Source organism: Annulohypoxylon maeteangense, assembly GCF_022496945.1.
Source record: "Annulohypoxylon maeteangense strain CBS 123835 unplaced genomic scaffold GGS22scaffold_10, whole genome shotgun sequence".
Taxonomy (NCBI): Eukaryota; Fungi; Ascomycota; class Sordariomycetes; order Xylariales; family Hypoxylaceae; genus Annulohypoxylon; species Annulohypoxylon maeteangense.
The window spans coordinates 781,406-806,921 of record NW_025953257.1 but is presented as its reverse complement, the minus strand read 5'-3'; the positions used below and the strand labels follow the sequence as shown (position 1 = coordinate 806,921).

Here is a 25,516-nt window from a genome sequence, read left to right as displayed (position 1 = left end):
GAGGTCCACTGATTGGTTTGATTTGATTATCTAAGCCCCCGCCCCCTCCCCCCGCTCCCCCTTTTGAAGTACCCATACATCATCTCCACCTCTCCTTGTACTTATCTCTCAAAGGTCCTCAACCTGAATTCACTTCGCCAGCCGCAGATGGGATGCTATGGACTAGATCTCGTAAAGAGTCCGCCAGAGTCTCCCAGTCATAATCCTCCCCAGCTCTTTGGCTTTCATCCAGCACCTTCTGCCAAGCCTCCACCACTGCCATATCTTGATTTGGGTATCCAAAGCAGAACAATATGATCCTAGCTGTGGGAAGACTACCCATACACATACTAAGACGTGATAGAAACCTAGCTGCTTCTAGTCTACACTTTTCTGCCAAATCGGAATGGCGGTCAAATTGGATGCACCTCAACGAGCAAGTTAGGCTCGCGGCAGCCGTAATCCCTTTCGAAACGTACAACGACTCAACATATCCAATTTTTCGCCAATCGAAATTTTTGTTGCATTCTATATATAAGTCCGCGACTTTCTTTTTTAAAGCATCAGCGACCGATTTCAGATTCTGAGTGTCTGAGTCATTGTCGGAGAAATCTCGCAGCTTAGAAAACTCATCTACCACTGCTTGTAGAGATCTCTTGGCATCCTCATCGGTTTCAGGGCTGTAGTCGAGCAGCCGCAATGCAATTCTTGTGTCATCAAAGTGCAGCGCAGCAGCAAACGCCGAGACATAAGCTCCGTGCTGAGCGCGGACTCTTGGATCGGCACCACGGTCCAGTAGCATTTTCACAGTGTTGGCGCACCCCTTAAAAAAATTATTCAAAGCTGCTATAAGAGCTGTACCGTATACTCCAGTTGGAGCAACAACGTCCACGTCAATATCACCTAATTTGAGCAAGCGCTCAACCGCATCTCCAATGCTAAGTGCGCATGCTGCAATAAGTACAGTACCAAATCTTCCTATAATGGCCTTTTGATTGACATTTGCACCATTCTCAAGGAGAAATTCCATGATTTCAGGACCATGAATGCTAAACGTTTCCATTGCACCAATTAACGGTGTACCGGAGACAGGGGCGAACATAGTCGCCCAAAGACGATCAAGTTCAGGTGTCACTTGAAGGTTGACGTCAGCGCCATTCTGAATGACGAGTTTAATGAACTTTGGCTCGTAAAGAGTAGATGGCTGTTCGGGAAGATCTCCAAGGACTACCAATGGGTGGTTGAGTCTCAGCTTGGAGGTATCGAGGAAGAGATGCTGATGCTCCTCCAGGGGACGGAATAAATCGTACTTTTGTAATACTTGGTTTACCATCGAACGGACCGGCTGGTCAGGGCGTACTATCCCATTTCGCCCTATCTGATCAATCAGAACAAGGAAGGTAACTCTTGCTAACTCTTCCATCCACTCGGAGGGTATATCGCCCATGAATTGGAGGAGGTCGAGGAACCGCGGGATATCCTGAAATATTTTCTTCTGCACAGCCTCGACGATATTGAGATACGCATAATTTAGTTGCCAGAGTTCACAGCTAATTCTTCTTAATATATCGTTTCGTGTCGAAGTGTAAGCGAGGATCAATACTCGTCGAAAAGTCCAGGAGATCATTTTGGAGATAGCGGTAAGAGTGCTTTGCTCATTAACAGCCATTGCAGCTCTGTTTGAACTTTTGTCACCACGATGATTCTCTTCATTTTCTTGACTCTCGAAGTTAAAAAAGGAGGCAAGGCCTAGTAACCGTATTAATCTTCTGTCATAGGGATCGGAGAGCGCCTTAACAGCCTTCTGGAACGCGGTGAAATATCGGACGGTTAATGTCTCCATCAGTTTTCGGGGTCCAATTTCGCCATGAACCATTTTCCAGCAGTCATAGGAGGGCTTCCTGGTACTAGGTAACCAGCCTGGCAGAAACATATACACAATTATGCTCCCATATTCATATCTGGCCCCGAAATAACCTAGCGAAAACATACTCACTGTCCAATTCGCCAAAGACACTTGCCAGCGTGGACAATTTTGTTCTCTCGGGTCGAATTTGAGAAGCCGACTCAGGAAAGGTTGAATCCCCTTATTGCCCTCGAGCGGTTTAACATAGTCATACCAATATTCGCAGGCGTCATCGTACAGGCGAGTAACCTCTGCAGGTTGTATCGTTTGACAAGATTCATAATTCAACAGGGTTCTGAGAAAAACAGTCGTCCTAATGTCTAAGGCACCCATCTCCTTGTTGTGTGCAAAGTAATCTTGCACGGATAGGTGCGAAAAGCGTACGGTTCCATGTTCGTAAGCGAGCAAATACCTGGATCTTTGGAGTAATTCATGGAGTTCAACCACGAAAAATTGATCTACGTCAATTTGTTTAGGTTTCTGGCTGGCTGCAGCAACGAGGTGGTCTGGTGAACTGCTACCTCCACACGCCTGGATCCATGCAAAAGCGCGCATCACATATGGCCCCCAATCCGGATCGGAATTTATGATGTTTATCGTATCGCGGTAGACTTCTACTATATCTTTCGGGGGGCTTCCAAGTGCATCTTCAATTTCCCCGGTAGTAGGGAGCAGGAGGATGTTTTCCAAGTGTACAGACGCATACTGAAACCTAAAAGTAACCTGTTAATACATATTATTCAATATGGTTTGGTACAATAAATGGTACTCACATTGCACCGCTTTTATTTGACAGAGTGGACACAATCTTAGCTTGTAAGTTTGGTGTAATTTTGGAAGAGCCACCTTTCTGGAAGGTCTTGAGGCGGTGATCGATGAATTTCTTAATATCGTCCTTGATGGTCCCCTCAGAAATCTTGATGTCAACGTACCGCTCCATCTGGTTGGCAATCACTGGAAGATCACGACTCGAGATAATAACTTTTATTCTCGAGTCGGAGATCTTTTGCTGGGTAATCGTATCGAAAATTGATATGAGACTTTGAATATACTCCTCATGACATTCGTCTAGAGCATCAATAATTAGTAAGACATTGTTGTGGTGACGAATCGTATCATTAAGCATTATCCGACAATCCTCGATCCCCACCTGCTGCGAAGGAGCATTAACAGGATGTTTTTTGTCGTATATATCAGTGACCTTTTGAGGCAAAACATCGCGCGGCTCTGCCAGTTGCTTGATGAAACTGCGTAGAATATCAATGCAACTTTTTCTAGCATGATCGTATCCAGCGCAGTAAAAGAATGCTACTTGTAGGTCTGGCAATTGACCAATATTTGCATGCGCAGCATCTTCAAGAAGCCGTTTATCAAATTGGTCGATGATTCTGCTTATTAACTTTGTCTTTCCGGCTCCGCCTACACGTCTTATTAGTCTTGTGTATAGGTAGGTACCTAGGTAGGTACATTTCTATATTGAAGAAACTTACGGATGCCATGTATCCAGAGTATATGCTGTTCTACGGAATCGTGCCAGTTCTTGAAATCTTCATGCTCAAAGATCCAATTCCCAGTTCCGAAGACGCGCTTGTCTTTAGCAGATGTATGATGGTCAATGTAGGGTAATTTGGACAACCACTCAAGAACCGACGACCGTTTCTGATTTGATTCATAATTTCCCTTATTCATTACTGCTTCCTTTATCATCTTGGTGTCCTCATGTATATCCTTCAGCCGAGCTAGTTGAGTCTGTAGAGCGCCCTGCGATTCAAGAATAGAGGCCAGACTCCCCTGAACACCTATCCTGAAACACGTCGCCGCCTCATCTTGCAGGTCGAGCTGGATCTTGATGGTATTCTCTTCAAAGTCTGTGATTGCATTGGCCTTCCAGACAGAAGCCCATGTGCGCGCCACGGCACCTTTGAGACCACTAGTATAATGATCAGAAGCAGCAATAAGAAAGATCAGGGTCTGCTCATAGAGGTCGACTATGAAATTCTCAAAGAGTTCGGTGTTGCGATCATTACCGGTTTTCCAAGAGTTTTGAAGATGCCATTCGTATATAAGGCCGCGACTCATGATGATGACCACTTTGTTGAGACCCTGGGTCACTGACTGCGCCACTTCTATTTTTCGGGTGGGAATCTAGATAGATATTGCAGCATATTAGAACAAGGCCTTCTAACCCAAAATACCTAATGTAAATCTTTTTATGATAAGGAAAAGGAAATACGTACTTGGATAAACAGCCAGGCGATGGACCAGCCTAAGCTTGCCATAGGTTCCGAGCTGGTAGCAACAGTGCCAACCTCTTTTAGCTTCCCAAGTATAGAGACAGCCTCGTCCCACAGATCATGCAAGGTGCGCTCCTTTCCTTTGATTTTAATCTTCCATCGGTTTTCTCTGTATTCTTCTCTACGGTTCTCGCACAATTTTCGAAGCTTTTCGGGCCAGGGGACCTGATTTTGCGGCCCCTGTAGCTCCTCCCCTGGAGTTTGGAACGGTGAAGCGTTCAATATCATTTGGAGCTTCATTTTATCCTTATCTGATAATCTGTTCTGGGCTTTAGTCCAGTAGCTGTCATTTTGAGTTGCATCTGCCATGGCCAATAGAAAATCTCGTATTGTAAGATCAAGAGGTACTAGTATAGGATTATAAGAAGTTAGGATCTTTAGAGAGTCGATAGAATCCTAAAGTTTTTCTTTAGTAACACAAGTACTCAGCCTACATATCTACGTACCTACCTAGTATTTACAGTTGATTGTGAGGCTATGAAAAGCCGCAGCAGGTGGTTACCTAAGTATTGATATTATCCAATCGCGAGTGTTTGGCTGAGCACCGATGTAGCAATGTGTACTTACCTCGATAGGTCAGTTGATAGTGGCAAATAATTCCCGGAAAATAGAACATTCCAGGAGCAGATGTTCACTCAAGATAGACCCGAACATCGAGTTAAGGAAGAGTCGTTAAAGAGAGAAGAAAAGCCAATCTAGATCTTAAAAAGTCTATCATTCGAAACCCCAGAGTCGACAGCAGCGTAAGCGATCAAGCATCCAGGCCATCTAGTTCTATGAGTTTCGCCACCATTTTAACCACCTCGTTATCGTGTACGTTTGCGTGTGGGTCGTTGACTTTCATCGCGATGATGTTGTCCACCATGCCCCTGAGTCTCGAGACCAAGACCCCGATTCTTGCCCATCCCCGTAACCTAAATTCAATATGCCGTCAGTAAACCACCAATCGCGACATTATCGGAGTAAACTTACCTCAACCAACCGTCAACAACCAAGCCCCTCCCGAGAGTATCTAGCTCAATAGCGCCCGAGAACAAGAGAAGCGTAAAGGCGTTAAACGCTATACGTAGTTAGCAATCGACCGCCAACCACCAATCAATACCAACCCGCACCTATCCCCCGCCCCCTTAAACAATTGAACGAAAATAACTTACGCGTAAGATCCCGAATAAATATCTTACTCGTCGCCATCATATTGAAATACGACAAGAACACCGCATTACCCGAGAAACCCTGATTATCATGAAGCGAGCTAGCGGGGTGTATAAAAACGCGGCCGTTCTCCTGCGTAAAGTATCTGATAGTTCTGGCCTCGGGGTCCAGCTCCACAGCGCCCGACATCGAGGTCGCGAACTTCTTGTCCGGGAACTGGATGCGTGCGATCTGTGGGGTGAACGCCGAGGCCGTGAGGGCTCGGACGAGAGACGTTGACGCTTGGGTTCCTGGGGGCCGGGTATCGCGGATGCCGATCTCGGCAAGCGAGGAGTAGTACTGGGTTCGCGTGGCAGAAATATCGGAGAGGGTTTGGTATAAGAGGAAGTTTTCATCGCAGAACTGACGTAGTTGTCGCTGTGGCATTCCCTGGTCCATCATCTCGCTCCATTGCTGGTAAGCTCTTAGGTCGGTAAGGAGGTCGCCGTCACCCCTAGAGAACTTCATACGAGCCGCTTTAGCCTCGACGCGCTTCTCTGGTGGCGAAACAAACGGGCTTCTGGTGCTTAAGATAGAAGCGATAGAGATGCTTTCTTCAAGGCACCCAAAGATGGCGCCATAAATCATAAGTTTTCCACAACGTAGATCTGCAGGGATCATAGCTAGTTGTTGACCAAGTGCTGTCAATTCCTCCCCGTCGAGTGCGCCCATCCGCTGTAGCATCTTGACGGCATTCTCGACAGCAGAAATAGCAGGTGGAGTTGGTGTCCTTCCTAAGAATCCGCCTATATCTTTAGTCCCCATAGCTCGTACGGATAAGCAAAGCTGCTCAAGAGGAACACGACGAATCTCAGGCTCCGGACGTTCTGCCATGCGCTGCTCAAGGTTCTGGGTGTACAATTTATAACATTTTCCAGCTTGTACTCGACCAGCACGTCCTCGGCGCTGTTTACAAGCAGCAAGCGAAGCCCATGTCTCTTCAAGTTTGCGCATGTTATTCTGGGGATCAAAGCTAGTCTCCTTAACTTTGCCTGTATCGATGACGGCAACGATGTCATCAATCGTGATTGAAGTCTCCGCCACGTTTGTCGCAACCACCACTTTCCGCATTCCAGGAGGAGCACTCGTGAACACTCTTCGTTGTTCGCGCGTATCGAGAGAGGCATGGAGAGGCAGAACATGTAGGGATGACACATTCTTTAGTTGATTAACAGTCCGGTTGATCTCTGCAACACCTGGTAAAAATATTAGAATTCCTCCCTTTTCTTTGTATAAGTCTGCATCGATAGCTTTCGCTGTTTCAACAATAAGAGAATAGTTGATTCGCGAACCCAATCTCTGTATAGTCTTGTTAATGGGATCTTGCGCGCCTCTATCGCCATAACCTTGATCTGCTGAATTCGTCGTATCGAACATTCCCTCATCGCGATCGCGGTATCTGCCAGTGTCTGGGGTGAAGCCCGTCATCCGGATAATATCATCAAGGTAATAATCCTCAACGGGAAATGTCCTTCCAGCAATCTCGACTAACCCAACACTAAGTCCCTCGGAAGCAAAGTAGCCTCTGAATGTAGCAGCATCAAGGGTAGCACTCATGAGCACAAGCTTGAGATCTTTCCTTCGTTTCAGGACGTCGCGAATGATACTGAGAAGGAAATCCGTATCTAAACTTCGCTCGTGAACTTCATCAATAACTACATGGCTGACGTCGGCTAATGAGGCAACGACATCCTCGGTTCGCCCGCCGGAAGTTTGTAAACGTCTCAGAAGTACACCGGTAGTCACGAAAGTGATTTTAGTTTGGGGACCTGTCTTGTTCTCGCCGCGGATAGTGTAACCAACTTCTTGACCAAGTCTTGAACAGCGTTCATCGCTCACTCTGTCTGCGAGACCGAGAGCCGATATCCTGCGTGGTTGCGTACAAATAATACTAGCAGCGTTCCCGAACCCTTTGCTATATAGATCGTCAAGTATGAATTGAACTGATTGTGTAGACTTTCCAGACCCCGTTTCGCCAGCAATGATAGTGACCTGATTCTGTGAGACTGTGTCCACTACCAAGTCTTTCGTTTGCCAGGCAGGTAACTTTTGGCGTTGGGCCAACATCTGCTTTAATGCAGGGTTGTCTTGCCTTTTCTGCCATTCTTCCCTACTGCGTATATCAATAGTCCACGATAACGGCTTCGGGTGTTTCGAAGATTTTCGGCCTATTGGGATAACGTAGCGAGTTTCTGCTGCAGTGGATGCAACCCCTGATATGTCCCTAAGCTTCCCGGGGTTTTCAATGATTGAGTTGATGTTTTGCTGGACCCAATCAACAGCAAAGTAGATCTTCATCGGCTCTTCACTCAGTGATTCGGTAAGATAAGCAAGCGTCTTCTTGACAACGCTGAGCTTGATGTAAGAGGGTAGATCTGCCACAATGGCCACAATGACTTCGGTCGGATATCGTGGTGTCTTTCGAAACTGGGCAAACGTTTCAACGTCCTTCTTAGGGCCGTTTTTAACTGCCTCGATCCGTATTTCGCAGACATTGTCAGATATTCGTTTGAAGTTCTCACCAAAAACGGATGAAAGGCTCTCCATCTCATCGTCCCAACATTCCTCCGGTGTGCCTGATATAAAGGGATCCCCAGCAGCAGCATTTATCAATGCGGCGTCATTACCACTCGAAAGCAGGAAATGCTGTAATGCCTCAGCGGCGATGCCTTCATCTGCACCTTTCTCGTCATAGAGTTTCCTGCATAATTCGGCCGAGTAACCCGATTGCGACAAGCGCTTTACCGCGGCCTCGCGCTTCAGGTCTTGTGTGGCGGCGACCGAAACACCAGCGCTATAGCTCCCCGGTAATGCCCATCTGGGGAGATCGTCCTCAGGCACATGTATAAGCAACCACTCCAACGTCTCCTCTCTATCCTTGCATTCGTCGACCGCTTCCTCCACGTGGCTTTTTCGAAAGCCAGAATTTGCGAGTTCCTCGATAATAGCTTCTTTCTGAGGTTCAGACATCTTAACCCCGTGAGGGTTCCATATAACCTCTCGTCGTAGTAGATCTTCTAACTGAGATCGTGTTTTTCGGCCCATTTCGATCTTGGGGACGGTAGTCCATCCCTTCATGGGATTTGTACCACCGCCCCCCGAAGAGGAAGCATTGCTTCGAAGAACTAGACCTTCCGCACCTGGCATATTCCTCGCCTTTTCCTTGATCGCCTCCTGTTCCTTTCGCTTCTTCTCAGCAGCGGCCTTGTCATCTTCTCGCTGTTTCATAGTAGCGAAGGGATCCGCATCGTACATCCACGCGTTACCCTTCTTCACGTCTTCCTTCTTCAACTCTTCGAATTTCTTCCATAACGACCTATAATCCGGAGGAAGCGTGGTATGAATGTTCTTCATGCTACAGACCCTGAATAGGCCATAGGTAGCTGCAGCATGCTTAGCTTCTAAAGCGGTCTCTCTTGTCACGAGGTGCTTATTATCAGGTGACAACTTAAAAGGAGGAATCTTCTGTGCCTCCTTAGTCTTTGGATTCTTAGCACTGAGCTGGACAAAGTACGAAAAGCCCTCGGAATTTCTTATCTATGTCACATTGATTAACTAAATATACATTAGCAGTTGAGCAAAACAAGCCGCTTACAGGTTGGTAGTCGGGCTTGTCCCACTTCTGCCTCTGGCAATGCTCTGATAGCAGGTTTACGGGAAGTTTCCCAGTCCAACTTGCTCCTCCGATGATTTGCTTGACCGTTGGTTTCGGGGGACCCGAAGCTTCTGCTGACCCCGCATCGCCCGATCCTGGGATATTTCCTCCGGCACTTGAAGAGCCACCCTGACCTCCTCCTTTCTTAGGTTTAGTATCCTTGGTAGAATTTGTGAAGACTATGAAGTCATCGTTTGGTTGTGTGGCGACGGTATTTTTGCCGGCTTTAGATGATGCTGATTTCTTTGATGATTTAGCGGCCACAGCAGCAGCCGGGGGCGCCGCTGTGGCCTTCTCCTTGCCTTTCTTCACCATGATAATAATCCATTTGCGATTCTATTCAATAGACCTTACCTGGAATTATCTCATGGTTTTTCATATGAAGTGGAAAGAAAGAGATATGAATCTTACGCCGCAGACAGTCTAAAATTGACCATTTGCGCCGGAGAATATCCGAGAAATGGCTTAGTCATGTCCATGTTACGTAATGCGTCGATCACGTCGATAGCTCGATGGTGGGGTAGAATAGGAGACATCGATACCTCTTTCCATCTTCACTATGTTTCTGTCGACATTGAAGAAATAGCTTCTATATTACTAATGTCTACGTATAATCAGTGAGATTCAATTGACAGATTATACTATTACTCTCTACTTCTCAGGCATGTGAATGTAGTAATACGGACTACATAACACCTACTCAGTAGCCGCAGCTACCAACCAGCCAACCTGCCGGGTCTATTTTATCGCCGAGTTATCCTACTAAATGCAGGCGTCAATAATAAATTCCCTCCTAGAAACGCCTCTTACGACTTCCATACCTTAGCCAAGTCGAAGTCGAAGTCGAAGTCGAAGAATAATAATATGCCATCAACCGAGTCAGACCCCGAAGATGCGATCACCTCAGAAGAGATCGCCGGCACGGCACCAGCGCCAGCAGCCACCGGTGTGACTCAAGGCACGAAGCGCAACGCATGTAAGTAGTCTCCCGCCCATCTTCCCCCTTTCCCTTTCCCCTTATCCTTCGCAAACCTATCGATCCAACCAAAAAACCAACTACTAACCACCCCCTCAAGTCACAGAACTAATGTCCCCCAAACCCAAGGCCGCCAAAGAATCCTCCCCCCAAACCCTCGCCTCAACCCGAAGCCCAAACACGCGCTTCCTAAAAGAGCGCGACGGCCTCGGCGCCTACACGCGGAACCCATCCTCCTTCCCGCCCTCGCGCGTAATCTACCACACCGACGATTTCGTCGCCATAAACGACCTATACCCGAAATCCACCGTGCACGCGCTCCTCCTCCCACGCTCACCACTAAGTCGTCTCCACCCCTTCGACGCCTTCGACGACGCCGCCTTCCTAACCTCCGTACGGGCCGAGACCGCGAAGCTAAAGCGATTAGTAGCGAAAGAGCTACAACGGCGGTACGGGCGATACAGCGCGCAAGAGCAAGAGCGAGAAGCGGTGTTAAACGGGGAGACAGAGGTGCCGTCAGGAGAAGGACTACCAAAAGGGCGGGATTGGGAAAGCGAGCTATTAGTCGGAGTCCACGCACACCCGTCGATGAACGACTTGCACGTACACGTGCTGTCGCCAGACATGATATCGGAGTGTATGCGCCACCGCAAGCACTACAACAGCTTCAACACGCCGTTCCTGATCGACGTGGCCGACTTCCCGCTCGCCGAGGACGATGTGCGCAGACATCCTACGAAGGCTGGGTTCAGTAATAAGGATTTAATATGTTGGCGTTGTAAGAGGAATTTTGGGAATAGGTTTAAACAGCTCAAAGACCATTTGGAAGAAGAGTTTGAGGAGTGGAAGAAAGAGTGAATGAGGGCTTTGATACGTGATTTGTACTCGATCTGTTCAAGACCAAGGTTCAAGCGCATTGTGAAGAAAGAGCGATATATAGGTGATAGAAGACGCAGGCTCTCACCTACATTATTTATCAGTGTACTTTAGCAAGGCGTCATTACACAGGTCAGTATGTTAGACTGTTACGCATAAGCACGGCTCCAAATATCTCACGACATATATAGATAGTCTCAGAAGCGACTCAAGAACTATTGTCGTACTGTTTTTTTACTCTTGAAATCATGAAGAGGCCTATGAACATCCCGAAATCAGTCCCAGCAATAGTCATTGTAAACCAGTGAGCGATTGCTGCTTCAGAATTACTTGTCAGCCCCATTGCTCACCACCAACGCCATCCCATTCAGCTAACCACCAAAGATTGTCTCTCCCATGACACAAACGTGTCCGTTAACCGCGCACAGCTCCTTCGGAAGATCGAAGCGAATTCGCTTCATGCCTAGCAATAGAAAAATGGCGACCTTATCGTCTAGGAGTATTTTGTACGCTCCCCACACCGCTAAAGTGTCGGAAAGCACTTGCTAGTAGGCCTCCAACGTATGAGGCGGCCACTTCGTTATCCTAATCATCCTGTATACCCCGGATCAGTAAGAGGTCCATTATTCCAGTATATCTACTGAGTATCAGAGGGGGGAGAATGTGATCCTACCTCTGGGTTGGGCAAGTCGTCGTCTTCCGCGGCATTATCGTCGTCATCACCGGCGGCATCGTCCATCGCGATCTCGTCATTAACAGCGGCATCTAATGTTGAAGGAATAATTAGTAAATGTCAAGATATAGAATTCACACAATCATTCCAACGAGGGAAATTTATTTAATTGTTTGATTGACAAACTCACCCTCGTCTTCGCCTTTCTCCTCAGATTCTTCCGACTCCTCCTCGTCGTCGGGTTGTTCGACAACAGGAGCCGAGGCCTTGCGCGGTCTGCCGCGTCCCTTACCGGTGCTAGCGGTCTTGGACGCAGACTTGGGAGTTGCGGTAGCTTTCTTGGGTGTGACGACAGCCGACGCGTCGGACTTGCGAGGACGACCCCGTCGACCGACACCACTTCTGGTAGACTTAGGTGGTGGGGGCTTGGTGGCCTTCTTCACGCCACCAGTTCCTGGGGGGCGGCCACGAGGGCGACCCGAGGGAGCTTTCTTCTCCTGAGGCGCGATGCCGTTCTTAGGAGGACGACCACGACCACGTTTCACGGGAGCATCACCGGTAGCTGCAGCAGCTTCAGTTGTGGTGCCATTCTCCTTGGCCGCCCCACGCGCTGGTCTTGAAGGTGCCATCGCAACTGTTGGGGATGCGTGTGAATTGGTAAGGAGTGATACGATTGGTGTAAAAAGAGAGAAAACTCGAAAAAATTCAAGTCAGGGATTGATTTGGTCGAAAAAAAATAGTAAAATTTATCAAATTACGCGGGAAGGATGTTGATTGCGTTGAGTGAAAATGAGAGAGTGAATAAAAAAAAAGAATTTAAAAGGGAAGAATTACTTTTGCGACCAGCTGGTAGTTGGGGATTACTTAAGGAAGGGGACGCGTGCAATTATTATCTGGGTAGTTGCGCGCGTCTGATGTTTATCAGGTACCTGCAGTGCTGAAATTAGTACCTCGTACCCCTAACTTCCTCAGCCATATAGGAGCACCTACCTTCCTAGGAAATGCCGGGGAAATGCCCTAATGGAAGCCAACAGAGAAGGTACAGCCTAAGTATCGGCGCACGTAACGCGGTTAACACGGTTGAAGGTTGCGAAATTAATTTTATTTTATTTTTCGATAATTCATTCAACCTCTTCGGTATTTTTATATGAGAGATTATTGGATTATAAATTTTTTCTCATTTTTAATTTGTTTAATTAATTTTTATTTCATTTATTTTATCCCTGGAAAAATGGTGGTGCGTGTCCTAGTTGTGACCGCTAATGTAACCATGATTCAACGAATATTCTTTTCACCCTATTCAGCGTCGCGCAATGAATCCTTATATTTTCGGAAATATTCAGTTATTTGATATATCGCCTTGTCAAGATAATTTTTAGGTACAGGAAATCTTAATGGCTGAAGAAATGACTAGAAGCTTAATTGCAAGTTCTTCACTTAGCTCAACGTGACAAACGAAGATTCGAAGCAACAAATCTAAATCTTGAGACCACTTGTAGAAGAGTGAATCAACTAGATTGTTCGTGTGTAACTCCGTCAAGAACTCGAACCTCAACGATAATGTTGGCATCGAGTAACTATAGCAATATCAGAATTAGGAGCGATATATATCAGACCACCTAGAATAAAGCTTAACTACTATTCTAAGTCTCCAAGTTCTAATTGACTCTTTACCGGTAGAAACAAGTTGATGGTTAAGCCGTGTAGAATGTGCAGGTGTATATATACTCGCTAATGAGTCCCCAGCCATCAGCTACTCGGATGTGAATATACAGGTACCTATAAATGGTAGTATGTTAATATACATGTATGTACTGTGGCTTGCAGGAAATGGCGTCAGTCTTAACATCGCCCTGGACTCGAGGTCTTGGCAATGCAAGTGAGATATTACCTGGGTACACTGACGTTTTACTAGTCATTCTGTTTGTGTATGATGAAACCGCCTGTATTGGGGGGGAGGTAATCACCAGGAATCCTCTGGCCGGGACATCATATATAGCCGTGTATATTACCCCTATCATGAACGTATTTCCATTAAAGTTAGTGAATCAGTCTGATACATAGTAGATATAAATACCGAGTGTCTTAGACATCACCTAGAAGTACTAATGAAGATCCACGCGCACGTGCAAAGGAGAAAAGTGAGAAGCTTGAAGTGAGACACCGAGCTGACGGCAGCCTCCGGTCGATGATAAGTGAGGATAAGTCAGGATAAGCTATCAAGCTGCGGAGATAGATAGCTCGACCAGCTTTATCACCCGGTCTCCTGTCTCCACTCCCGGACCGCCCCGTCGTCCCCGAGACACAAGGACCTCTTCGGCATAGTCGCAACGTAGCACAGAATTGAAATCTATATCAATAGAGTCTCATCCTCATGTCGTAGCAAAGACCTAAGATCTCATTGAGAGACATAGACCAGCTACCCTTAACTGTAACATCATATCACAGCTCAAACCATTCAGGGACTTGCTAAAAGGGGTCGCATACTCACAACATCTCATATACCTTCACCTACCCCCTATCCCAAACCCCAAAATGGCAGAAACCAAATACTCAACGCGCACGATCCCCAAGATCTCCCTGCACGACTTCCCGACCCGCATCCCCGAAATAACCGCCTCCCTAATCCACGCCGCCGAAACCGACGGCTTCTTCGCACTCACCAACCACGGAATCCCAACCTCAGAAATCGAAGCCCAATTCGCCGCAGCAGAGCGTTTCTTCGCACTCCCAGACACCACGAAAGCCCTCGTCCCCTTCACCCACCTCAACACGGGGTGGGAAAAAGGCGCGCAAATCCGCCCGTCCACCGGCGTCGCCGACCAGAAAGAGAGCTACCAAATGCAATACGGGGCCGCGATGTCGCAGTCCTGGCTTCCCGAGCCCCTCCTCCCGGGTTTTAAAGCGCAGAGTCTGGGCTTCATGCACCGCGCGCAGGAGGTAAGCGAGAAGCTGATGCTGTGTTTTGCGCGGGGATTGGGGTTCGACGACGGGTATTTCGTCGCGGCGCACGATGTGGCGCGGCCGAGCGCGCAGACGGTGTTGCGGATCCTGCATTACTTCGAGATGGACGCCAGTGCGCCGACGCCGGCGGGGTACTATCGCGCGGGCGCGCATGCGGATTGGGATTTCGTGACGTTGCTTTTTCAGCGGCCGGGGCAGAGCGGGTTGGAGATATGTCCGGGGAGGGAGGTGTGTACGGAGTTTGGGGTGGGGGATACGTGGACGAAGGTTGAGCCTGCCGAGGGGGAGATTGTGTGTAATATGTGAGTTTCGTACTTGTTTATTATGTTTACCTTCTTTCTGAGTGTCGGATGTCAGGTTTCAAATAAGAGAGGTTCTGACGATAGAATAAAACGAAAAGTGGCGATCTCCTGATGAGTTGGAGCGACGACCGGTTCAAATCGACATTTCACCGCGTAAAGACGCCGACGGACCCGGCTGTTGATTACTACGGGCCGCGGTATAGCATGGCGTACTTCAACCAGCCCAATACGGATTGTAAGATCCAAGGTCCGTTGAAGAAGTACCCGATGGTGACCGGGTCAGAATTCACGAAAGCGGCCATGAAGCGCAACTATGAAGCTCTGGAGGCTAAGAAGAAGGCGTTGGCTAATGAAGGAGTACGGAGCGAGGGGGGTTTGGTTGCTGCTGCTTCGTAACGCCGATTTAGTTATTGGTTATGTTTGTATCAGATGTTATTTAGTGGTGTTGGATAAACGCCTCCAGTATATTCAAACATGTTATACTTACCTACATATATACACCCATATATTAAGTACCTATTCCAAACTTTGCGAAATATTGATGTCTCAAATGTTTACCAATTGTACTCGGGAAGCAGCGAAATCGAGGTGCTATCAAATAACTTACATGCCTACCAAATAGCAAATAAGTCGAGAAAACTATGCCCATTAGATGAGAGCAACAGCTAGTATGCCTACTCGTACATTTAGATTGCATTCGAAGACGGTATCAGCAATACCACTTCATTCAGTAAAATCAAGAAGATTGACACCATAAAGTCATGATGGCCTATAACATCTCCGCGTAGCCAAAAGAATTAGTCCTTCAAATAGTTGTTGCTCTACGACATGTCACATAAAATCAAGTAAAAGTCCAAGTATATTGGTTTAAACAACCATTTTATAATGCATTTTATGCAATATGTCCTAAGAACCAATTGATCCTGTCCCTAACCTCGTAACCCGGCAAGTGAACGTCGTCGACTTAAGACCATAATGCCACGTAGGGAAATGCGCGATCGAGCATCATTGCTGGTCGCCAAACCTGTGTACAAGAATGGAGAAAGGGGGTCGAGCGAGAATGAAGATGAGAGAAATCTTGACCGACGTCCATCTCAATAAACCCTTCCTAAGAGCCCGGGCCAAGATTGCTCCCCCCCAAAGATGGTATATCAAACAATAGGACTAAAGGTATCAATTCTTTAGCCCCCTGAAGGACAATTGTTAGCTTCGAAAGTAGATTGCGAGAATCTATTTCTCCACTAACAATGCCAATGATGTGATTAGAATAAACAAAGCCGCCCATACGCCTATGTGCAACCACGCCCTGTCCTATAGGGCCAAACGCCTTTAATGCCGATGCTCGCCATGCAGGTCGAACTTTTTTTCCCCCTCAAACGCCATCGCGGAAAAGACGAGTTTGTTGGTTTGGGGAAATGTCGGAATTAGAGTATCATAGTTTTCGTACGCCTCGTATCATGTCGTCAAAGGCAGCGCAAATCGATGCCAGTATTAAAGTTGGTAATGAATTCGCCCGAATTGTAAATGAGAACCGGGCCTCCTCTACATGGATAGATGTAGAGTTAATGCAAGAATATGTCGTTGAATGATGTGCGATCGTCACCTTATTGGTATACACGTGTTTGCAGCTGTCAAGTATTGGGCAGCACGTGCTCCTCGAGCTGTGACTGATTCAACGAACGGAAGGAAAGGGGGGTAGAGGCATCGTCAGACCCCAGATGTCATCATCGATGTCGGTCTTCTGGAGAGGATGAGCGCAATTCTGGAAAGGAAGCTCGTATCCCTTCTCGACCATGTTGGCAACGAAGACAGACACGCTCTTGAACTGTCGACCAGAGTACTTCTTGTAGATCGCGTTGTGATGACGGATACCGTTGTAGCAACACTCCATGATAGTTGCCATGAGCGGCTTCAACTGGGAGAATGTGTAGCCGGAATAGTGAACATGTTCGGGAGTCTATAAGCTTAGGTTAGATAATCATACTACTGCATTTGAGAATAATTGGACTTACCCAGTCTCCCTTGTTCAACATCATGCGCGCTAGACACTGAGAACCGGCGGCCACATAACTAGGAGGAGTGGAAACAAACCGCTCATCCATGAGAGTGACCTCGGAGAAGTACTTGGCCACCGTTCGAATCTCAGAGTCATAGTCATCAGCCTTGCTGATTCGTCGCATAAAACTCATCGGGCCCGGGTAACCGAGAGTGAATTCGAGCTGGCTTAGCATGAAGCGTTCCGCCTTCAGAATCTCTTCTGGGGCATAACCGCCATCCACCATGAAGACCATCTCGGCAAGAGAGGGGCAGTTAATCTCTTCGTACTTTGCTGCGATCATTAGGGCAGTAGCACCGACGAGTTGCAGCTTCGACATGGAGACAACCTTAACCGAAAGGAATCGATCGACCACGTTCACGGCCAGATACAATGTCTCTGGGAGAAGGCCAAATCGAAGGTGGACTTGAGCTAGCCAATCGATGAGGACAGCTCGCATCGACCACTGGATCTCGTTCTGAATATCCATGTAGTGAGCCTTTGGCAGTAGCTCGATCTGCGAAGGAAAGTATTAGCCATAGGTCGGGAAAGGGTTGTCACTTAAATTTGCTTACCTCCATCTCTCGCATGTAATCAAAGATCTCCTCGCTGTACTCGGCCACCATACCGATATCCCATGTCTCTTCTTGGGGCTCATCTTGATATTTACACTCTACAAGCTCCTTGGCAGCTTCGATCTCTGCCACGCCCTTCTTAGTCAACTTGGGAGGGACTACGACCATGGTCACGAAACCAGTAGTTGCTCCGGGTGAGTGCTGAGCTGTATAGCCCTGGTCATCGGAGTAGTCGCCGTCCTCGTAGTCTGAGAACTCGACATGGTCATCAGTGGGAATAGGCAAGGGCTTGAGTGCTCGTGCATCAGTCGGAACCTCCTCGTAGTCAGGAATGCCGTGGTGATCATCTTGATCGTCATGCACAGCGACATCAGGCTCTCTCATGTAGTCGTCAAGCTTTGGAGATTGCCAGCCATCGGACAATTCCTTCGGATAATCAGACACAGAAGCAGGGGATGCTTCATTGGACAGCTCTTCGACAGCATCTAAGTAGATGGCTTCTGTAACGTCTTCCTCAACTGGGCGAGTAGAATAATGATCATCCTCTCTTGAGAGCTTGGGGCTCTCTGCCATGTGGAATTCGTCCAAGCGACCTTCTAGATGGCCCTCGCCCTGCAGTCGAATATCAACCTTGAAGCTTGTAGGTGCGTAGCTTGCATCGCTCGCATTAGACTGTCGAGTCTTCTGCTTCTCCTCCTCGGCTTCGATCTGGCTGTCATTGTAGATAGCAATGGGACGACCTCGCTTGCCGAAGGTGATAGGCTTCGAGATAGGGTGAGGTTCATTGGTCGTGGGTCGAAGGTGGGTCATCGACGTGGACGATTGGAGAGACTTGGGAGGTCGCTGTGCCGGTTGCAAGAACGCATCCTTGGCACCAATGTGGTTTCGGTTCTCTTGTGCCATCGCAACAACTCCCTTGGAGTGGCTCTTAGCGTTAGACATGGCTCCGTCGTTGGAGGCAGCAGGTTTGCCGCGGTTAAGAACTCCAGCAACGTGAGAGTTCAAGGAAGGCTTCGAAGAGGTGTTGATGGAAGTCATGATGTTAATGTTGCTAGTAGACTTGTGGCGATGGTGGACCGCCTTGTTTCCAAGAGGCTGGTTCTCGACGCCTCGAGGAATCACCGCGTAACCGAAACGGTGAGGCTGCAGACAGAAAGACAAGGTTAGCTTCATTTGTTCGATTCTGGAAAGAGAAAGAACTTAAATAATAGAAAGGGTATCAGAAGCCAAGGTCAAGAACGTTAGTTCCCTCGGTGAAGGCCTCGGTGATAGGATGCAGGAACCAACCAAAGTAAAAGCTTGACCTAGCCACCTAGGACTACCTAGGTAGGAAACGAGGCCACAAATAAATTCATACAAATAGGACATTTTACAGATGAAGAAATTTGGTCTTGGGGTTATCAAAAACGTACCTTTCCGTCCATAGTATACTAAAACGATGCGTAGTGTGGATGATCAGGTGTATATGATCAAATAGACGCGACTAAACGGGGAGGAGCTTAAGGAAGCTTCCGGCCTAAGACCAGAATTGGGGGAGATCACGGAATTTGGCGATCTAGAGAATTGAGGAATTGGGACAGTGGTATGTTCGGAGCCAGACACTCCACGGCGCGTGCTAAGTAATTATGCGCCTAGAGTACACGAACGTGCCCTACAGCCATCAATGCATTAGCTTTGAGCAGGCGATGGAGAGATGTGCATGAATCGAGTCGTGTTTAGGTGAAGTGCTCAGCATTGAGGTGGATAGGGAGTGGATAAGGCAAGTGGAAATGAAGTTGATGATAGGTGAAAACGTATGTATGTGAGTGGATGAATAGGAGTTGGTGATTAGCGGTGGTGGTGGAAATAGAGGATGGGAGGAATTGAGTTGGAAATTGGCCAAGTTTGTTTTGGGGATGGAGCTCAAGATCCAATGCCTGAGGATAATAGTAGGGGAGTAGGGGAGTAGGGGGAGTGTGCTATTAGGTACCTAGCAGTAATAGGCAGTAGTGGTGATAGGGGTGGAAAGATAGCTGGGATTAGGGACGGATTGGTGTAGCTTTGCTGCTTTGGTAGCTGCGCAGCCCATGTAGCTGTGGCATGCATTTGTAAACAGCTGAACTAGTAGATTGGTACGTACCTCAATTAATTTCAATGGAACTTTACGCCTCTAGCGGCGGCGCAAGTGCACCTTGGTCCTTGGCAAGGCCTTGTCGGATCGTACTTGCCTTAGACGACGTCGAAGTCAATATCAAATAAATCGTGGTAGGAATGTTCTGAGTGTATGTAATGATATCGTGTAGATGTGGATGGTAAGATATCTACAATGAGGAAGTCGTGTTAGTAATCGCGACAAGTACAAGTCGGCGATCACGAGTATTATTGTTTTTTTACGGAGTAGGGCCCAGCCGGTGACGAGGAAGATAAAAATGCTATCGTCGACCGGCAAGAAAGAGTATGAGTTGTTGTGATTAATGGATAGACGAAGATTTCATGATGTTTGACGGATGGTTCAGGTGTGGGAACGTGGGAACGTGGGAGTGTGGAAATGAATGTTTGGGGAAAGAAAACGATTCTCGAAAACGATGTGGGAAAAAATGTTTATGAATGGTGGGCGCGGGCGGTGGGTTGATGGTATTTAGAACGGTCGGCTACGGGCACGATGATGGGGACGGGCACGAGAAAGATCAAGATCAAGATCGACGACATACCTCTGACTGTACTGCACACCTGGAAGATGACGATATGAAGGTGTGGTAGAGCGCCGTCTAGACTAAGTAGCCGAAGAAGAATGGACTTGTCTTTTACTTTACCGTCGGTGATGAAGTGGTTATCTTCAAAGTTGTTGACAAGAAGGATTTCGTGGTAGAAGGTGAGAAAGAGAAGGTGGAGTGATTTAAAATCAGATTCATCGATGTTTTATCAAGACCAGTGAGAAAGAAGCTCTCAGTTGACGATTGTTGATGTTGATATTCCTAGCTGATTCTCCAGGTGAACCATTTTACAGATTAAGTACCAGGGTACAGTACCTAAGTACCCCAGTACATATTAGATAAAGTTAAGCACACCCTTAAACTTTAACCCAAAACGGTAATCAGCATGAAGGTACGTACCTTTCATATGCCTATTTTAGGGAAAGAGTGGGGTACTAAATCAAAATAAACAAATCGCGATGTGAGTAATGGTTCTAATCCCTGTCACAATTCCAGCTGGTTGCTAGGCTAGCATTCGAGTCGGCAGCCTGTAAGACATTTTAGAGAAATTAAACAGTGAAGTGTGCCCTGTGCACAAGGTGTTCACACTGAATGACGGCGCTATAATTAATCCGATAAAAATGAGGAGGTACGAAGTACCTTGTACCCAAGTACCCAATACTTCACACTTACACGAGCCCCACTCGAAGCTTAGTGACGGAATATTGGGTTTTAAGTGGTCAATGCAGCTCTTTAGAGAACCATGACGTAATGACGCACATTGTCGCGTCTTCCTATAACTTGAATTCATTTGAATATTCTTAAATTTCAACAATAATCTTCCAACCACAACTTATTTCGTCCCTTTAATTGACTGTTCATGATTTAGCAACTGTACATTACCGTCCTATATGAATGCGCAAATTTATTTCCCTAATCCAAGTTGACCAGCGCCCGATCTAAATTTCAGTATTGGGACGCGATGAATCTTAAGATCCCATCGCGAACACAACTCGAGGTCACGTGATAAATTAAAGATCTCCATCTCTACTCTTGCCGGCAGCAGCCCATCAACTCTACAACATCCACCGACGCCTAATAAGATTTCGAAATATGTTATAGCTCTTCTAGCCATGTATGCGACACGATTTTACCACATTGAAATACCATACTAGCGTTCTGGGGCGTTATTCTCGATACTCAATCACAAATCACCAGGTGGCGCAAATGGGCTAACCACTAGGTAGAGCAGCCAGAGAAAAAGGGTAGCTTTGACGACTTATTACACTAATAATGTGTGTGTAATTTCATGCAGACCAATGATTAGGATTCATGCGCACAAAATCGCAAGCTATCTAGTTTGCGCGACTATGGATTCCTATGTCTTTTTCTTCAGCTTTTCTCGAGTGAGGCCTAGAGTGAGAAACAGGCGTTCGGTAATACGACACCTCACATCCTAAATTTGGTTGGGTCGAACCCCTCCTTTAGGTCTTTTAGGGCTTCCTAGCACGACCAGCTCGGTGGGCTCATCGGCCAAAATCCATTTAGGTAAAATTCCGCGCAGGATTCTCAGCTACGATGATATATGGTCTATTACGCTCTGTAAAATATATCGTCAGCAATATCGTCGGGTATCGACTATCTAGCATGTATATCAGTCTCGTGATTACTGCAGATCGCAACGATTCAAAGACTAAGTAGGTCTGGTTAGTCTTGAACGACGTCTTACGTCGCCTCAATGATGTGACATGCATACGCATCATGCTGTTTCCCTCAAACCGTTACAGCGACATAAGATGGTAGCCGCAGCGAAGTCGCATATTTTTACCATTGGATGGGTGTCACTAAACCCTAAGAGTGCGAAGTACTACTTCGTATGATAGGCGAGAAATATCAAAATGCCCAGGTGATGAGTTAAAGATAGGGAAATGCGGTTTGATGGAAAGCCGTGATGACAAGGACAGCCCAACGCAAGGTATACAATGTATTAGTTAGATCGTCCACGTTGGGGCTATTATATACTAAGCCGCGAATAGTCCTATATCATCCAATGATAGTATATTCCTCTTAATTAACATTTTACAATCTATCTAATGGGGGAGACGAGGGAAGAGAGATTATCGTGGCAACATGCGGAGGTTGGTCAAAGATTTGCTCGCTTCTCCTCCTTGGCTAATAAAGTAGGTTGTCGCAGCCGGTCGTGAGATGACGAACTCCGATGTCGATCTCTTTTTTTCTAAAAACCTTTTTTCTTCTTCTCTTTCCTTCTGCGCGCAACACAGCGCACCGGCGGAATACCTCTAAAGTCAGAAAGTCGGGAAGAGATTCGAGATGGGAAAAAAAGACCGCAGGTTAGATAGAGTATCATCATTAGGTGCGGTGTAGATCAACAGACCGAAGAAAAATTAGGTCACGACGCTGATAGGTTACCCTGTCCGTTAGACGGTGTCGTGGTTCGATCTATCATAAGCGGTCAAGATAAAGAATACCTACCTCCTAGCTCAAGGACCACCAACCCCAGGTCCCTAGTAAGAAAGAGTAAGAGAAGGTGTGTGTAATGCGCATGCGTATCGTATGCGCCGCTTCGAACAACAACTACCTAATACAACTTACAACTAATAATACAACTTATGATCTTCTCTTTAGTCAATTAGGCTAGAGACGAGAAACGGAGGAGATGGGGGAAACGAATGTTTGTGAAACTAGAAGATGGCCGCGGCCATGCTAGCTCCTCTTTTCTTGTTGTTGTTTGTTTTGCAAGTTGACTCGAATAGGCGAAGCGAACAAGCTTAAAGAGCGTCGTGGATCGTGGAGTGTTTACGAACCTCTTCTCGTCAGCCAACCAAGTTCACCGTTCGAGCTGTACTTACATAGCGCATGGGGAATGGAGAAACCAAGTCTTGTTGGGCGATCCGCAAGTTGCGCCCAAAGCAGCCCGCGCTTGGCTGCGCGAGAAAACATGTATGTATTGTCTGTAGGTATGCAGTATGGTACAATACATACTGCGTAGGTAGGTAGGTAGGTAGGTATGTACATCCATACAATACATCCAGCTTCTGGTTGAAAGGATCTGGGCTGTCAGAAGCTGCTGCTGTTCCCAGGGTCTGATTCGATCCAAGTGGATGAAACTCGACGCCAGCGCATACAACCCGTCGCCCGTCGCCGTCGAACTCCAGTTTCCAAATGCTTCCTGTGGCTTTCTATGGTTTCTACTGCGCAGTATGGTCTATGCTTCCCACTATTTGCCTCCCGTTGCAAATACGTGCGAAATACAGCGCCTTTCCCTTTTCTGTTCTCTTCCAACCCTTCGTTGCGCCTATCGCGAGCGAGTCGGCATTTAGGTGTGGGTATTTGTCCAACCCTACCAAGTAGAACAGTGTGTCATTCGCTTCCACTTAGCTACAATGGGGATGTCATCAATAATTACTATCATGGATGTACCGGACGCTCCTGGGCATTACTCTGGCCAGTGCCTTCGTCTCGCAACCTGATTGCTGCGCATTTTCTAGCACCGAGACGCCGTACCCGTACCGAAGCGGTTAAACATAGAACAGGCATGGCATGGGGCTGGATCCCATTTCTTTTTTAATTATTTCTTCTTCGGGGGGGAGGGGGGCAAAGGAGTACTGTATGTAAGAAAGCGCCAGTGGCATATTCATCAAGGTCGTGCAAAACGAGCCCTAAAGATGGGAATATGACGGTAACCTCTCCGGCGGGCCATCAAGGGTCTTTCGGAACGTTTGTCTTGTCTGCGACCATACCAGAGTTTCTTTTTTGTCTTTTTCTACTCCATTCTCTATTCTCCATTCTCCATTCTCCATTCTCTGTTGCTTTAGTTAGGTCCATCAGTGATGAATTGCGAATTCTAGATGCAGCTTTTCCGTCCCGCGCGCCCACTCACACACCAACTAGTTGTCTAGGGACCCTCAGGTATCCTCTAGATGGGTCTGGGGTCTGCTCCGAGTGGTCATCGTGTCTATCTACTGCGTACGTACCCTACCAATTTTTTGCTGGGCACTTGTGAGGGCCGGATCCCTGTTCCCAGACAAACTGGCGCATCAACGGAGCATAATCATTGGCTGGAAACGGCTGTCAACTTGCCCGCTTTGCTCACCTCAACTCGCATACGACGAGGTTGTCGTTTGCGACCACGAACCACTCAGAATCGGTTCAGTGGCAGTTGGCCAACCCGGGGGGCACCTGACTGTCGATTCTTAGATGTTCTCGCCAAGATGCGCTTTTGCGCAACCTCTTAATTTTTCAGAGAATGAGAATAGGTAAGATTCTATGAGAAATGCGCCGATGAGAGTACGTAGTGGAGAGTTGTGAAGTGATGCGCAAACACGCCAATGGCTTCTTTCCACCAGTCCGAGCCTCAAACTTGGCATCTGCTAGTATGGGCGACACTTCGATCAGCAGTGGCGCATAGCCTTTTAGTCACATTCGGCGACAATCGCAAACCGCGCAAGAGCGCGGCTTATGACAATTTAGGAAGGGAAGCTTGTAGACGCCGCCGGCGAAGCCACCTGACGGGCGTTTGCTCCTGGAACAGGGAGGATCGCACACGAATGCGCCAGCTTTGAGCGAGACCTGTATGTCCAGATGTGTGCGAGTGCGTAGTGTGTAGGTAGTGTATGTGCGCGCGCGCGCGCGTGTGCCTGGATTTAAACAGAGTCCAGGTCCAGGTCGGGTGATTCCGTAACTTAAGTTACTTACCTTCTTGGATCAAGTCAGATGTATGATCGTATCTGACCTGCCGGAAGCGCGCAATATGGCTGTGCATCCACGGGATTTCGAAGCAGGTAATTCCCAGCTCGACGTCGCAATGCGCAAATTCAGGGGAAGGCGAACTATCGTCTGTGTGTTCGTTTCTCTTCTTCTTATGTATCGGATCCTTCAAGATATGGATCGATCTGATCTATGTACTTATATAATTATTGCAGGGCTTTCGGGACGAGCAGGAGAATAAATTGAAGTTGCATGGTTAGTCTAGTAGTCTTTATGTAAGTCGGCTTCGTTCGAAGCAAGGCCTAATGCAGCGCAGCGCAGCGCACCATCGGATTTACCATGCAGGTAAGGTATCGCACAATACGCGGAGATACATGTATGGTGTATATTGTTAGTATATGGTGTATGGTGTACCCATGGTGTCTATGGTATCCTGGTGTCCATGGCGTCCATGGCGTCCCATGTTGTGTGTATCGCGAGAGCCGGGCATGCGAGTCGCAAAAAGATAAATATGTGACGGTCTATTGCATACTGTTGGTCCACATGTACCCAATGGGCGAATATTGGGTCAGTAAGTACATGAGAAGCATCCAATGTTTGCGACTCTCTCACAACCGGTACATAGAGCTGTAGCCAGATCCATACGGGTATTCCTTACATAGTAGATTTGTATTGTACCGGGCAGAGATA

General features: G+C 47.3%; 7 protein-coding genes across 7 annotated transcripts; 3 read left to right on the top strand and 4 right to left on the bottom strand.

Moving 5' to 3' along the window:
- Positions 1-72: 72 nt before the first annotated feature.
- Positions 73-4,488, bottom strand: GGS22DRAFT_194819 (uncharacterized protein; the record flags this gene model as incomplete). The annotated part of the gene is made up of 4 exons (XM_047965565.1): positions 73-2,597; positions 2,659-3,304; positions 3,376-4,030; positions 4,123-4,488. 4 exons carry the CDS (start codon positions 4,486-4,488, stop codon positions 119-121), a joined length of 4,146 nt encoding a protein of 1,381 aa, XP_047818102.1. The 3' UTR covers positions 73-118.
- Positions 4,489-4,834: 346 nt separating this feature from the next.
- Positions 4,835-9,395, bottom strand: GGS22DRAFT_21320 (P-loop containing nucleoside triphosphate hydrolase protein). Its single transcript, XM_047966487.1, has 4 exons — positions 8,966-9,395; positions 5,334-8,907; positions 5,152-5,239; positions 4,835-5,093 (listed from the first exon to the last, which is right to left on the bottom strand). Exons 1-4 carry the CDS (start codon positions 9,338-9,340, stop codon positions 4,931-4,933), a joined length of 4,200 nt encoding a protein of 1,399 aa, XP_047818101.1. The 5' UTR covers positions 9,341-9,395; the 3' UTR covers positions 4,835-4,930.
- Positions 9,396-9,574: 179 nt separating this feature from the next.
- Positions 9,575-11,063, top strand: GGS22DRAFT_165249 (HIT-like protein). The gene is made up of 2 exons (XM_047961654.1): positions 9,575-10,001; positions 10,102-11,063. Exons 1-2 carry the CDS (start codon positions 9,890-9,892, stop codon positions 10,857-10,859), a joined length of 870 nt encoding a protein of 289 aa, XP_047818100.1. The 5' UTR covers positions 9,575-9,889; the 3' UTR covers positions 10,860-11,063.
- A 97-nt stretch (positions 11,064-11,160) lies between these two features.
- On the bottom strand, positions 11,161-12,331 carry GGS22DRAFT_21306 (uncharacterized protein). The gene is made up of 3 exons (XM_047966486.1): positions 11,741-12,331; positions 11,551-11,642; positions 11,161-11,471 (listed from the first exon to the last, which is right to left on the bottom strand). Exons 1-3 carry the CDS (start codon positions 12,177-12,179, stop codon positions 11,463-11,465), a joined length of 540 nt encoding a protein of 179 aa, XP_047818099.1. The 5' UTR covers positions 12,180-12,331; the 3' UTR covers positions 11,161-11,462.
- A 1,474-nt stretch (positions 12,332-13,805) lies between these two features.
- Positions 13,806-15,318, top strand: GGS22DRAFT_21296 (Clavaminate synthase-like protein). The gene is made up of 2 exons (XM_047966485.1): positions 13,806-14,816; positions 14,915-15,318. Exons 1-2 carry the CDS (start codon positions 14,086-14,088, stop codon positions 15,210-15,212), a joined length of 1,029 nt encoding a protein of 342 aa, XP_047818098.1. The 5' UTR covers positions 13,806-14,085; the 3' UTR covers positions 15,213-15,318.
- Positions 15,319-16,294: 976 nt separating this feature from the next.
- Positions 16,295-19,054, bottom strand: GGS22DRAFT_21272 (cyclin-like protein). The gene is made up of 4 exons (XM_047966484.1): positions 18,839-19,054; positions 17,427-18,569; positions 16,829-17,368; positions 16,295-16,773 (listed from the first exon to the last, which is right to left on the bottom strand). Exons 1-4 carry the CDS (start codon positions 18,848-18,850, stop codon positions 16,489-16,491), a joined length of 1,980 nt encoding a protein of 659 aa, XP_047818097.1. The 5' UTR covers positions 18,851-19,054; the 3' UTR covers positions 16,295-16,488.
- Positions 19,055-24,375: 5,321 nt separating this feature from the next.
- Positions 24,376-24,695, top strand: GGS22DRAFT_165241 (uncharacterized protein). The gene has a single exon (XM_047961653.1). The coding sequence runs from the start codon at positions 24,448-24,450 to the stop codon at positions 24,679-24,681; it is 234 nt and encodes a 77-aa protein (XP_047818096.1). The 5' UTR covers positions 24,376-24,447; the 3' UTR covers positions 24,682-24,695.
- Positions 24,696-25,516: the final 821 nt, after the last annotated feature.